General features: G+C 40.5%; 1 protein-coding gene across 1 annotated transcript in view; it reads left to right on the forward strand.

The window, feature by feature from the left end:
* Window positions 1–8550, forward strand: part of LOC126088331 (tubulin polyglutamylase complex subunit 2) — a 140166-nt gene extending 131616 nt beyond the window's left edge. The window contains exon 6 of the mRNA XM_049906464.1: window positions 8275–8550. Coding sequence (XP_049762421.1) covers window positions 8275–8550 — 276 coding nt within the window. The remainder of the gene's footprint in view (window positions 1–8274) is intronic.
* Window positions 8551–15690: the final 7140 nt, after the last annotated feature.

Genomic DNA, 15690 nt, shown 5'->3' on the forward strand with positions numbered 1-15690 from the left:
GGCGGCGCAGGGTTGAAGTGAACTGCGGAAGTCGTCGTGGGGTTGTGGACCACTGCGGCTGCGGCGGGGACGGAGCCTCTCCGTCGTTTCTAGGTCCCCGATTAACATACATACGTACATACATACATACCATATGTCTCTTTCGTTGCGATGGGTTCCATCTGAGCTAACGCGATCACACGGTGGAATTTTATCTCTACCGCTTCAGATGTTTGGCTCGTCAATTCAATTCTTGATTGCTAAAGACGGTGGTGCAGCTTGCTGACGTCACATTATCATACATAACTTCAGTTACCAGACCTGGTCAAGATATCGCGTAATTCGCTTTGTACCTTCGTTTGACTCTCTTTGAATAACAGCTGAACACAGTGGCTACAATCAAAGAGCTACAACACATCGCCAAAAACGGCTTTCTGACATCGAAAATCAATGTCGTTCAGAAGAAAGAACTTCCTGGCAGCGTAAAACTGTGTGCCGGATCTGTACCTGGGAGCTTTGTCTGCCTCGAGCAAGTACTCTACCGACTGGATTACCTGAGTGCGACTGACGACCCGCTTTACTTTCACGAATAGCTCTTCTCAAATTCCTCAAACTTCACAGATGTTCTCCGGTATACCTTGAGGTACTGGTACTCGTGGAAGAAAGGGAGGTCTACAGGAGAACATCTCTGAAGTTCGGAGGGTAGGGGAAGAGGAACTGGCGGAAGCACAGCTGTAAGGACGGATCGTGCGCCGTGCTTGGATAGCTCAGTCGGCAGAGCATTTGCCCCCGAAATGCTGTGTTCCTGGATACGACTCCCAATGCAGCATGTAATTTCAGCCTGTCAGGAAGTTACAAATCAGCATTCTGACTCAGTAGATGGTTCAATGATGCGTTTATATTGTTTTCCACAGATCTGGCAATTTACGCTGCATGGAGAGAATTGATACACGAAGACGTACATTTTTGAAAGAAACTCGAGCCAAAGCGGAGTGTGTAAATACTGTCTAAACTAAGAGACACACTTTTTTTAAATAACCTTTTAATATTCTAGAAGATATTTTCGTTCTGTCGTTGAAATTACAAAAAATGTTTGTTTTTTTTTCACCAGAAGCGTTTCGCTTTATTGACATGAAGCATCATCTGTGGTCTGTAATTAAGTTATTTACACTTTGATTTGCTTTAAGATCGACAAACTGTTCGTTAACAATATGTTGGTTTTTAATTATGGTGATTTCCACTTGATTTCTCGCCTACATCGGGAAATGCCGTCTGCTAGCTCACGTTGATGTTTTTCCTCTTTAGACACTGATGTTTGTAGACTAATTTTCACTTGTTCTGCAGAACTATGCATTTTTTATGTTTTACACAGCACGCTTTTTCGCTCACCACTGTTTTCTGTTTGTTTTTATACTTCTAAACTTGTTTTGTGGTTTGTAGCGTTGGCAACATAACTTAAACTGGTGGCAAGGTTATGTTGGCGACACTACAAGACACAAACCACAATACACACTTAGAAGTATGAAAAGAAACGGAAAATAGTGGTGTGCAAAAAAGTATGCTGTGTAAAACATAAAAAATGCATAGTTCTGCAGAGCAAGCAGAAATTAGACTGCACGTTTCAGTGTCTAAAGAAGAAAAAAAACATCAACGATGTACTAGCAGACGGCATTTCCCGATGTAGGCGAGAAATCAAGCGGAAATCACCCTAAGTAAAAACCAAAATATTGTTAACGAACTCTTTTTCGATTTTAAAGCAAATCAAAATGTAAATAATTTAATTACAGACCATTGATGATGCTTTATCTCAATAAAGCGAAACGAGTCTGGTGAAAAAAAAAACGCAGTTTTTTGTAGTTGCAACGACAGAACGAAAAAACCCTCAAGAACTGTAAAGCAACTGCGGACGATATGGCCACACAAATGAAGAACCTTTTAATGTGCTTACTTCACAATTACTTTCATTAAAGTATGAGGAGCGTTATAATTCTAAATTGGTATCCTCTTGAAGAGAACCATTATAGTGAGCAAAGTGGAGACTCTCATGTGTTTATTTGGTAATGAGCATTCATTACCCAATATAGCAAAGCAGGCTGAGAACATAGAGGGCAAATGGTGAGTTTTTCAGCGCCCTGGAGCGCCCTTTTCTGATGGCCCCAGGCGTAGGGTTAGAGAACCGTACTGTTTAATTTACCTGCCAGGAACGCCGGGGAAGAAGAGACCACCCCGTGTCCTGAAATAGTACCATCTTTTCATTTTCGTTATGGTATCATCAGTAATGCATAACAACCCATTGTTTGTGTTTCAAAAAAGATCACCTCCACTAATAGAAGACGTTCAAAACTCTACTATATTTTCAGAACCAGAAAAAAAAAAACGAAACAGTAAGGAATTTAAACTTCGCAAAGGGGCAGAGGGAGGCTGTATAAGACACACAGGCGAGAGCGAAACTGAGGATCAGCGACAGGAGTGGACGGTGTCACGTCGCCGCTGTCTGCCGTCCCAGGACTCCCACCTACAGACGGGGTGAGCACAGTAAACTGCCGGGTGTCTGTCACAGCTAGTCTATCTGTCTGTCACTAGTAAAGTGTGGGGAACAGTTTTGGCGTTCGTTTTCTAAATGATCACGTTTTTCATAAGTTATCGATAGACTAGAGTAACCCAAGATTCCATGTTTAAGTCGGTGCACTCCGGTCAAGACTGCATTTTCTACATTTTCTATGTTCAGATGAATAGCAACTCAGTATTAGGATTTCTTTGTATTCTGACTTCCGTGACGTGAGCTCTCAGTACTTGAACCTCACAACTCACTGTGATGTTTTCCGCTAGAGTACCAAACTTAAAGGAACAAATACCATTGCAACTACATATTCAGGGAAGACCTGTTTAATGATATCAAATACACTGACGAACCGAACCACTGAGACCACTGTCCATCGTGAGGTCGAATGCCGCCTGGAGGCGTTGCGGCAGGGGACGCTGTAACAAAAATATATACACTGATTAAAAGTACCCAGACACCTGAAACTTCCTGGCAGATTAAAACTGTGTGCCGGACCGAGACTCGAACTCGGGACCTTTGCCTTTCGCGGGCAAGTGCTCTACCAACTGAGCTACCCAAGCACGACTCACGCCCTGTCCTCACAGCTTTACTTCCGCCAGTACCTCGTCTCCTACTTTCCAAACTTTACAGAAGCTCTCCTGCGAACCTTGCAGAACTAGCACTCCTGAAAGAAAGGATATTGCGGAGACATGGCTTAGCCACAGCCTGGGGGATGTTTCCAGAATGAGATTTTCACTCTGCAGCGGAGTATGCGCTGATATGAAACTCCCTGGCAGATTAAAACTGTGTGTCGGACCGAGACTCGAACTCGGGACCTTTGCCTTTCGCGGGCAAGTGCTCTCATTCTCTACCCAGACACCTATTAGTCGACATTAATTAGAGTGTGTCCACTCTACGACATTATGGGGGCTTGAATTGTGCTGGGAACACCTTAAATGAGGTTAATGTAGGTTGAATCTTATAAAGAAGAAGACAGCAACCAGCCACTATTAATACTGCTATATATTTAAGTAAATAGCGCCGTAACGGGTTTCGAACTGACAAGTTCATCATCAGACGGCTGTTCACAAGATTTACGAGATGCACTTTACATAATCGTCAGTTTTCGATTTTTATTCTTCCACTGTAGCGAAATATTCTTGGTGTGTTGGTGCTCTACGGTGGAAACCATATTGTACAAAGCAATACACACATACACACCAAAAAGTATTTGCCACATGTGGCAAATGGTGATGTACAAATCGTATAAGTGCTGCATATATTTTGCAACATTTGAAAAATACACTCCTTCAACTTCGCTACAAAATTGCGCGGAATTTTCGATGTAAGTATTATAAACACTTAACCTCACATATTTGTTTCCTCTGTATTTCATCGTTTAGAGGTTAGTTATGTTCACACAGGGCGGTTCTAACACTGTTTCTACCGTAGGGCATCGACACACCAAGAATATTTCGCTACAGTGGAAGAATAAAAATCGAAAACTGACGATTATGTAAAGTGCATCTTGTAAATCTTGTGAACAGCCATCTAATGATGAACTTGTCAGTTAGAAACCGGTTACGGCGCTATTTACTTAAAAAAATAGCAGTATTAATAGTGGCTGGTTGCTGTTTTCTTCTTTGTAAGAATCAACCTACATTAATTGTACACAGCCACGGTCTCACCATGTCAGTTTTAGACAAAATAGCGTTAAATGAGGTGTTTTAATGTCTCTGGGCTAATGGCTTTGCCGCAATGGTAACTCCGCTTCCCGTCAGATCACCGAAATTAAGCTCTGTCGGGCTTGGCTAGCACTTGAATGGGTAACCATCTGGGTCTTCTGAGCGCTGTTGGCCATCGGGATGCGTTCAACCCTTGTGAGGCCAATTGAGGAACTACTTAACTGAGAAGTAGATACCCCTGTCACGAAACGACTATGGATAACTCAGTCTATTTCACTAATGTCTCTTCACAACGAAGAAGGACATCGTACAAAATAGCCTCAAAAAGTAAGGACCGGGAAACACTTTCATGTTATAAACAGTATTTAACATAGTAAGAAAAGTTCTTAAAACGCAGGAGTATGGGCATCACGTCTGAAATTGAAAGAACGATTAATAAATGAAAATCATTATGGAATATTGTTATTAGAGAGACAGGGAAAGAATCCATAGATAATACTATCTCTGTTAAAGAGAGTCGAAACATTACAAAAACAGTGCACATATAGCAAATATTTTTGACAATTGCTTTTCAAAAATAGGTTAAGGAATTGGTCCAAATTGTTTAGAAGTGTAAGCAAAGCAGCACACTGAAGAAGAAATAAGGAAGACAATTAGTGAAATATAAACTTATCTTACATCCCCATATGAAATAAGACAGATCATTATGAATCTACAACTAAAAGTTTGTATTGGCTGGATATATCTCGAATAAAACACTAAAAAGCTGTGGCCCTAATAAAACACATAGACACTTACGTAATGAATCATTAACTCGGAGTGTTTTGCAATAAAACTGAAATACGGCGTTTTTCGGACTGGAATTGTTCCCCACATGTGTAATAATGGAATATTTACCTGACGACAGTTTGGTTCCAAAGGGCCATTCTACTGCGGAAGCTATTTATACATTTATTGAGCACGTAAAAAAATTCTTTAAATGGTAAAATATAGCCAATTGGGATATTCTGTGACTTATCAGAGGCATCTGATTTTTTTCAATCACAATATTCTATTAGAGAAGTTAAGTTCTTTTGCAATATGTAATGCAGAAAATTGTGTTTCAGTTCTTATTTAAGGAACAGGATGCGGAAAGTTACTCTAGGCTGGTAGCGTAATACAAAGAGGTACATCATCTGCATGGGGAAAAATTACTGGGCGTCCCACAGTATTCTATCATTACTCCGGTACTTTCTTGCCTTATGTTAGCTACCTGACACTTTATTTGAAGCAGGAGGCGGAAGTATTCCTGTTTGCAGATAATAGAAGCACTATCGAGCAGCCGAACAAAGAAGCATCAACAGATAAAATAGTAAATGATATTTAGTCTGATGGTTATTGAATGATTTGCCCAAAAGAGCTAGCTTTAAACTTTGAAAAAACGCAGTAAGTCCAGTTTTGTGCTGTAAAAAATATTGCATCTCCTCTTATGCTAGTATATCAACAAGAAATAATAAACAGACTATAAAATTGCAAGTTCTTAGATGTAGGTATTAATGAAAGCTTAAAGTAGAAAAAACCGTATAGTAGATCTACTAACACGTTTTGTTTCGACTACTTTTATCGTAATAATAATTACCAAATTCGAGGATCTAGAAGTCAGTAAGTTAACGTATTTTGCATATTTTCGTTCGTTGCTGTCTTATGGGATGATATTCTGGGATATCTCCTCTCTTAGGCAAAGGTTATCTATTGCACAAAAGGAAGTAATTACAATTATGTGTGGAGTTCACACACGTACATTTTGTAGGAGACTGCTTAAGCAGCTGAGAATATTAACACTGCCCTAAAGTACATTTATTCTCTTATGAAATTTGTTATCAACAATTTATCTAAGTTTTAGAGTAACAGAGATATTCACAAGTGCAAAATTAGGAGGAGAAATGATCCGCATTACCTTTAATGCATCTAACTTTGACACAGAAAGGGGTGAAATATGTAGCTATAAAAACTCTGACAATCTACCCACGAAAATAACATACCTGACAGATTATAGAAGTGGTTTCAAGTCAAGTTAAAGATGTTTCTATTCGTCAACACCTTCTATATCGTAGAGGAATTCCTGAGTAGAGATAATTACTGATCAAAAAGGTTTAAAAAAAGTTACAAACGTGTACATGGCCTACTTGTAGACATATAACTATTATTTTTTATTTATTTTTTAATTGTAAGTTGTATATAAGTATGCTACAGTTGTTCTATTGATACGTTCCACATGATAACATTCATCGTGAATTTGACCTATGGAACAAGAAACTAACTAATTAACTGTTATTGTGCTCTAACCATTGCCTCACATATAAACATTTTTAGTACGTCGCTTCTTGCAGCTTTCAAATACTGAGGAAAGACTTTTTAAGTGTTTACACTAAAGTTACTATTTACTTATTGGCTGACTAGTTTCGACTTTGCTCATTTTCACAACCACGTATTTTGTATTTGGGATACGTTTGGTGTGGATAGTTCTATTTATTTCATCACTCTTTAGATGTAGGTCATATCTTCATTATCCAACTTGATGTGATCCACGTGACAATACATTTCTAATACAATGGGGAATTTGCTGTCGTTGGAATAACCTGTGTGTCTCGTGGGCTTATTTTCTTAGGTGTTTTCATAAATTTGACAGATGGTGATGCAAAGATTTTTATTATTTCCACCAAACTCTGTCAAATTTACGACAACACATACGAAAAATGAGCCGACTTGACACACAGAGTATCCGAACGAGGACAAATTGTCCATTGTGTATGAAGTATCATTGTCGCGTGGAACAGTTCATGCTGAATAATGAAAATCTGATCTACATCTTAAGTGTGGTGACATGAGTGGAGCTGTCAACGCCAGACGCATCCCAAATACAAAATACGTGGCTTGTGAAAATGGGCGAAGCCCGGAAGCAGTCAGCCAATAAATGATTATCAGCTTTGTTGTAAATATTTAAAAATGTCTTTTCTTCATTACCTCATTTTATAACAGGTTGTATTGTTATGCTGATACAAAGGATTGTCGTCTCCGAACTATTCCTTTACAGTACGCAGTACTTAATGCTGTAAAATGTATTCATGTCCTTCCACATTTAGCACATTCTTCAGTGCAAAGAGGGGACGACACTCTAACCATGCAAACACTCCATACTATAATACCACGTTCTCCGTACATCACAGCTGGCTCTGCACATGATGGCAGTCATTCGCCAAACCTGGACCCATCCACTGGATGGTCACTAGTTACAGCGTGAGTCATCGCTTCAAATTGCTAGTTTGATGTCATCCCCTGTCCAGTGTCGTCAGTTACTACACCCCTTCAAGCATTGCTTAGCACTGATTACACTGGTTTGCGAGGGGCTGGTCGCCAATTGCATCCCATTCTTTTTAACTCCCTACGCACAGTCATTACACCATCTGGACTGCTCATCGCAATTTGGGACTCACAAATGATTCCTTCCACCGATTTAATGCAGCTGATTATAACCACCGTCCGCAATGCTCGACGCTTCCTGACAATAGGTACACAAGGCCTTCCTGGTCTTGATTTAGCTATGGTTGTTCCTTCACGTTTCCACTTCACAGACACGTCACCAACACTCGATTTCGACAGCTTTAGTAGGGTTGAAATGAACCTGATGTTTTTGTTACTCAGGTGACTTCCAATGACTAGACCACGTTTGAAGTGACTGAACTCTCCAGACTGACCCATACTCCGCACCTCCTTTTATACCCGACGGATTCGCCTCTCATGACATCTTGTGGTCAATTCCGCAATACGTAGGGGTGTCCAGCTACTTTTTATAACATACTGTATATGCAGTACCGTTAACATTGTATTTCTTCTAGCAAATGAATGACGTTGCATCAATGTTACAGGCACCCAAGGTTTACCAGGTCTGTAAACGGGAGAGTACGTAGTAGACGTACTATGATGGCAACGTTCTCCGTACTCTTCGTTAATATATCGTAACCCTATACGGGAAGTCATAGAGTAAAAAGAGTGTCTGCCTCCGGGGTCGGCAGAACTGGTCAGCGACAGGGAGGCAGCACGTGTGCGGGGGTGGAGGGCCTGCGGTTGGCCGGCGAGGCCAGCAGCGGCGGAGCGGTCAAGGCCGGCGCGCGCACGTGCAGCCCACGTGTCGGCAGTGGTCAGCGGTCGCGGGCCGTTCACACGGCGGCCAGCTATGATATGCGCGGAACTTGCGCCACGCCGCCTCCCACTGCACTCAGGTGGCAGATTCCCGTGTCAGATCGGCTGAGAACAGGAACAGCCAACGTGACATTCAATATTCGTCCAGAGAGACTCCCAAAATAAAGAATCGACTGGGTGGGAAAGATTAATTCACATTAATATATTAATATTATTATTTTATTAGAATTAGTACTAATATATTATTATTATTAATGTATTATTTGTGTAAATTTCATATATATCATCATCATCATCATCATCATCATCATCATCATCATCATCAGCCAATTCGATCATTAAATGATGTGGCCTCTTCGAGTCGTGGATTCAGGTAGGCTTTCAGCAGTCTTCTCCAAGTGGGACGGTGTTGGGCAGTTCTCTGCCAGGTCTTACCAGCGATCTTCTTGATGTCTTCGTCCCATCTGTCTGGTGGTCTTCCTCTAGGCTCTTGCAGTGCTACACACATACACATACACTTCCTGATAATATTTTCTGCACAGGACGCATTATAATGATACGAGCACTTTTGGTTACGTGGAACACTCTCCGTAATGAATGTAAATAACTGGAATTTCCAGCAGTCTAGATCTGAATTCCGCTCTCATTTACATGTACATGTACATCTATATTCATACTCTCCGAACCGCTGTAAAATACATGGCAGAGGGTTCTTTCCATTATATCAGTCACTAGGGATTTTTTTCCCGTTGCACATACATACGGAGTGTGGGAAGAATGTTTGAATGCTTTTGTACTCGCTATAACTGATCTAATTTTGTCCTCACGATCTCTGCGAAAGCGATACGTAGGATGTTGCAGCATATTCTTAGATTCATCATTTGAAACTAGTTTTGGGAACTAGGTAAGTAGGTTTTCTCTCAACATTTGACGTGTATCTTCAAGCGTCTGCCCATTTAGTTTCTTCAGCGTCTTTGTAACACTCTCGCACGGGCCAAACAAACCTGTGATCATTCGTGCTGCCCTTCTCTGCATACGTTCAATGTCCCCTATTAGTGCTATTTGGTACGGGTCCAATACACTTGAGCAATATTCCAGAATATGTCGCACGAATGATTTGTGAGCGATGTGCTTTGCACACTCATTGCATTTCTCTACTATTTTTTCAATGAACCAGTCTCCGTCACCTGCCCTATCCACTGCTAAGCCAATGTGATCGTTCCATTTCATATTCCTACAAAGTTGTTCCCAGGTATTCGTATCAGTTGACCGATTCCAAATTGTGACTCACTGATATTATTGATATATGATACAACGTTTTTTAGTTTTGTGAAGTGCACAGATTTACATTTCTGAACATTTAAAACAAGTGCCAATCTTTCCAGCACTTTGAAATCTTACCAAGATCTGACTGAACATTTGTGCAGATTTTTACACGTAATACTTACTTGTAGGTAACAGCAACATCTGTGAAAAGTCTCGGTTTACTGTTAATACTGTCCGCAAGGTCATTAATATATAACATGAACAGCAAGGGTCCCAAACCACTTCTCTGGGGCATATCCGAAGTTACCTCTGCATCCGCCGATGACCCTCCATCCAAGACAACTTGTTACGTCCTCCCTACCAAAAGATCCTCCACCCAGTCACAAATTTCGCTGGACGCCCCATACGATCGCATTTTAGATACTAAGTACAGATGTAGTACTGAGCCAAAAAACCGTTCGGAAATCGAGAAATAGTGCAGCTGCTGGACTGCCTTGATCCATGGCTTTCAGGATGTCGGGATGACAAAAGCGCCACTTGGATTTCGCATGATCGATGTTTTCGGAATCCATGCTGGTTGGTATGTAGTAAGTCATTCTGTTTGGAGCATCTCATTACGTTTGAGCTCAGAATATGTTCTAAGCTTCTACAACAAATGGATGTGAAGAATGTTGATAAGAACCACAACTTGTGATGCAGGAAGAGGTGATGATCACTGGGCACGATTTTAGTGCAGTAAAAAACATTCTCAAAAAGATACAAACCGTCAGGACAGTGTAGCTGATAGTACGTGGGCCTGCAATGCTGTGAATCAAGGTAAATCTCAGTTCCTAGATTTAGACGTTTTCGGTTTTGAATGGCTCATCATGTAAAAGTTTACGTCAGACTTTACTGATGTTTCAGATTACATAAATTCCAGAAGGGCTCTAGCTTTCTAACATTAAAACACAACTGCCGTCATCTTCGTTTTTGTTGGATTTGGTCGACCATTTTAGTTATTTTATGTGGCGGCATTGCTTGGTTATCTTTTATGACTCCACTTGGCGTAATAATCCCACTCTTCTATACTAATCAGAATATATTCTTCTCTACAAAGAAATATGGCAGGATAGCTTATTTTCTCAGATACTTTAATTCGCTGTGACACAAAGGCAACAACAGTATTATGGACTCTGACCGCCGTTACACGCATAGTCAGCGTGTACTACTATGTCACCGCAAAGTAATCTCTACTGTCTCATTATTATAAAAAAAACGTAATAATAAGCTGTGCAAAGAGCAGGTCTTCGCTACAACAAACTTGATAACTGAGACGTTTAACAAGCAACGAAAAAGAACAGATCCACAGAGAAATAAATATCGGAAAAAGCCTGCGAACAACCGTTTCCCGTAAGGTATCTGAGGCACAGTAACACTGAGAGCCGCACATCGTTCGCAAAACGGTAAGTGATTGGCTGCTTCATATGATGCTTTACGTTGCATGTCCCGGAAGGAAACGCGCCATTACATGAAATCCATTAACGGTAGCAAATTTCAGCTTTGAAACCTCCGTCATTCAGTTCAAATGAGTGTCCTGTAAGTCTAGAAGATCTGATTGACACTTCACGAACCTGGGTGGAAGGCACACTAGAGCCCATTCAGTAGCCCATTCGCTACAACGAAGAACTCGTTCATGTCAGGAATCAATTATAGAACTTGCTTAGAAAACACACGTTTTAACGATTCGCATTCACCTTGCCTTACCATGGCACAAAGACGTCGGTTTCTATTCTTTTAAGTTTATTTGTTAACTGTCGTTACATGTACAATGAAGTATGGAAAGCCGGCCGCTGGTGGCCGAGAGGTTCTAGGCACTTCAGTCTGGAACCGCGCGACCGCTACGGTCGCAGGTTCGAATCCTGCCTCGGGCATGGATGTGTGTGACTTCCTTAGGTTAGTTAGATTTAAGTAGTTCTAAGTTCTAGGGGACTGATTACCTGAGATGTTAAGTCCCATAGTGCTCAGAGCCATTTGAACCATTTGATTTGAAGTATGGAAAGCCTCGAAAGATACATAACAGTGCTTTCTTCTGAAACTGTAACACAGCAGTTAAGAATTATCTACCCAGATATGTTCTGATAACCCGTGGAATATACTTTGCTGTTAATAATTAGTAATTGCCCGCTTTGTCTCTAAAAATGTGTGCTTGTTACACTGCAGAAACCGAAGCCTGATGAAGACACCGTCGCGGCATACACCTGAATTCACTGAAGGGAATCACGGAATCCAAAGTGAGGATGGAATGCAGGTTTATGAATCCTTCTCATCCCCGATACACAAAAAGGAATAGAACAATATGTTAATCCGTCCATCGAACTGGAGAGTTAAGCTTTGAGAGAACATTGATTTTCCTAAAATGGCTTAGACTAAGTACCCGTAATGAATGTTACCCTCTCCCTTGTACATTCTTCATCGTCAGTAACAACGACACGACGCGCAGTTATCACGGTTACTCTTCTAAATAGCGCAGCTAAGGAGCACATCTCACGATTTTATAATGCCAATATGCGAGAATGAGATAAACTGTTTCCATTTTGGTAACACAACTGTCCTTAAATAAGCCATAAAAAATATGAAATTATTTTGTTTCGATATTCCAGACCCTGTCCTACATCAGCACAACTAAAATGTCCGTGCTACTGATTTTATTTATTTTACTAATGAACAAAGTTACATGTAACAGAATCTTACGCAGTATCGTGTTACCAGATTCTTTCGTCGTCACTTGATAGAGAAATTTCGTATCAATGAAAAACATAAATTGTTTTACAGTATTCATGCTTTCAGCTTAAATGGTCATCATCAGACAATAGCTTTCCTTAAAGAGCATAGAACACTGATGAACAGCTGGGGAAAAGATATTACAAATTAAGAGCGTGAGTGATGCAAGAAGGTCTCTATACTACCTGGATGTAGATATCTGATGTCACAGCATGGAACTTCGATGTCCGTGTAGATTCCTCTCATCTACACAGCCAATTATGATGCATTTACGCAAAAAATTTCCACCGGTCTGCAAGAGTTAAACTATTGTTTTGGCTTTTAACTTTGTATCAATATGCGATTTATACGCTAAAGTGGGAGCAGAATCGAAAAGTATTTTCGTGGAGGTATTTTCCATCTATGGAACTAACTGAAGGCAGTATGTTAATTGCCACACGCGTTTCGCTTCTTTTATTTGTGAAGCATAAACAGCGGACTGTAATACATGTTTCTTTTAATATTGTTGTTGTTGATGCAGCTCTCCACGCTACCCTATCCTGTGCAAGCTTCTTCATCTCCCAGTACTTACTGCAACCTACATCCTTCTGAATCTGCTTGGTGTATTCATCTCTTGGTCTCCCTCTACAATTTTTACCCTCCACGCTGCCCTCCAATGCTAAATTTGTGATCCCTTGATGCCTCAGAACATGTCCTACTAATCGGTCCCTTCTTTTTGTCAAGTTGTGCCACAAATTCCTCTTCTCCCCAATTCTATTCAATACCTCCTCATTAGTTATGTGATCTACCCATCTAATCTTCAGCATTCTTCTGTAGCACCACATTTCGAAAGCTTCTATTCTCTTCTTGTCTAAACTATTTATCCCCCATGTTTCACTTCCATACAAGGCTACATCCCATACAAATACTGTCAGAAACGACTTCCTGACACTTAAATCTATACTCGATGTTAACAAATTTCTCTTCTTCAGAAACGCTTTCCTTGCCATTGCGAGTCTACATTTTATATCCTCTCAACTTCGACCAACATCAGTTATTTTGCTCCCCAAATAGCAAAACTCCTTTACTACTTTAAGTGTCTCATTTCTTAATCTAATTCCCTCAGCATCAACCGACTTAATTCGACTACATTCCATTATCCTCGTTTTGCTTTTGTTGATGTTCATCTTATACCCTCCTTGCAAGATACTGTCCATTCCGTTCAACTGCTATTCCAAGTCCTTTGCTGTCTCTGACAGAATTACAATGTCATCGGCGAACCTCAAAGATTTTATTTCTTCTCCATGGATTTTAATACATACTCCGAATTTTTCTTTTGTTTCCTTTACTGCTTCCTCAATATACATCGGGGAGAGGCTACAACCCTGTCTCACTCCCTTCCCAACCACAGCTTCCCTATCATGCCCCTCGACTCTTATAACTGCCATCTAGTTTCTGTACAAATTGTAAATAACCATTCGCTCCCTGTATTTGACCCCAGCCACCTTTAGAATTTGAAAGAGAGTATTCCAGTCAACATTGTCAAAAGCTTTCTCTAAGTCTACAAATGCTAGAAACGTAGGTTTGCCTTTCCTTAATCTTTCTTCTAAGATAAGTCGTAAGGTCAGTATTGCCTCACGTGTTCCAATATTTCTACGGAATCCAAACTGATCTTCCCCGAGGTCGGCTTCTAACAGTTTTTCCATTCGTCTGTAAAGAATTCGCGTTAGTATTTTGCATCCGTGACTTATTAAACTGATTGTTCGGTAATTTTCACATCTGTCAACACCTGCTTTCCTTGGGATTGGAATTACTATATAGTTCTTGAAATCTGAGGGTATTTCGCCTGTCTCATACATCTTGCTCACCAGATGGTAGAGTTTTGTCAGGGTTGGCTCTCCCAAGTACGTCAGTAGTTCTAGTGGAATGTTGTCTACTCCCGGGGCTTTGTTTCGACTTAGGTCTTTCGGTATTCTGTCAAACTCGTCACGCAGTATCGTATCTCCCGTTTCATCTTCATCTACATCCTCTTCCATTTCCATAATATTGTCCTCAAGTACATCGCCCTAGTATAGACCCTCTATATATCCTTCCACCTTTCTGGTTTCCCTTCTTTGCTTAGAACTGGGTTTCCATCTGAGCTCTTGATATTCATACAAGTGGTTCTCTTTTCTCCAAAGGTTTCTTTAATTTTCCTGTAGGTAGTATCTATCTTACTCCTAGTGAGATAAGCCTCTACATCCTTACATTTGTCCTCTAGCCATCCCTGCTTAGCCATTTTGCACTTCCTGTCAATCTCATTTTTGAGACGTTTGTATTCCTTTTTGCCTGCTTCATTTACTGCATTTTTCTATTTCTTCCTTTCATCAATTAAATTCAGTATTTATTCTGTTACCCAAGGATTTCTACTAGGCCTCGTCTTTTTACCTACTTGATCCTCTGCTGCCTTCATTACTTCATCCCTCAGAGCTGTCCATTCTTCTTCTACTGTACTTCTTTACCCCATTCCTTTCAATTGTTCCCTTATGCTCACCCTGAAACTCTGTACAACCTCTGGCTTACTCAGTTTATCCTGGTCTCGTCTCCTTAAACTCCCACCTTTTTGCAGTTTCTTCAGTTTTAATCTACAGTTCATAACCAATAGATTGTGGTCAGAGTCTACATTTGTCCCTGGAAATGTCGTACAATTTAAAACCTGGTTCCTACATCTCTGTCTTACCATTATATAACCTATCTGATACCTTCTAGTATCTCCAAAATTCTTCCATGTATACCAAGTGTTAGCTATGATTAAGTTATGCTCTGTGCAAAACTCTACCAGGCGGCTTCCTCTTTCATTTCTTAGCCCCAATACATATTCACCTACTATGTTTCCTTCTCTCCCTTTTCCTACTCTCGAATTCCAATCACCCATGACTATTAAATTTTCGTCTCCCTTCACTATCTGAATAATTTCTTTTATTTCATCATACATTACTTCAATTTCTTCGTCATCTGCAGAGCTAGTTGGCATATAAACTTGTACTACTGTAGTAGGCGTGGGCTTCGTGTCTATCTTGGCCATAATAATGCGTTTCACTATGCTGTTTGTAGTAGCTTACCCGCACTCCTATTTTTTTATTCGTTACTAAACCGACTCCTGCAGTACCCCTATTTGATTTCGTATTTATAACCCTTTATTCACCTGACCAGAAGTCTTATTCCTCCTGCCAGCGAACTTCACTAATTCCTACTATATCTATCTTTAACCTATACATTCCCTTTTTAAATTTTCTAACCTACCTGCCCCATTAAGGGATC

This window comes from Schistocerca cancellata, chromosome 6 (genome assembly GCF_023864275.1).
Source record: "Schistocerca cancellata isolate TAMUIC-IGC-003103 chromosome 6, iqSchCanc2.1, whole genome shotgun sequence".
In the NCBI taxonomy this organism is placed as follows: Eukaryota; Metazoa; Arthropoda; class Insecta; order Orthoptera; family Acrididae; genus Schistocerca; species Schistocerca cancellata.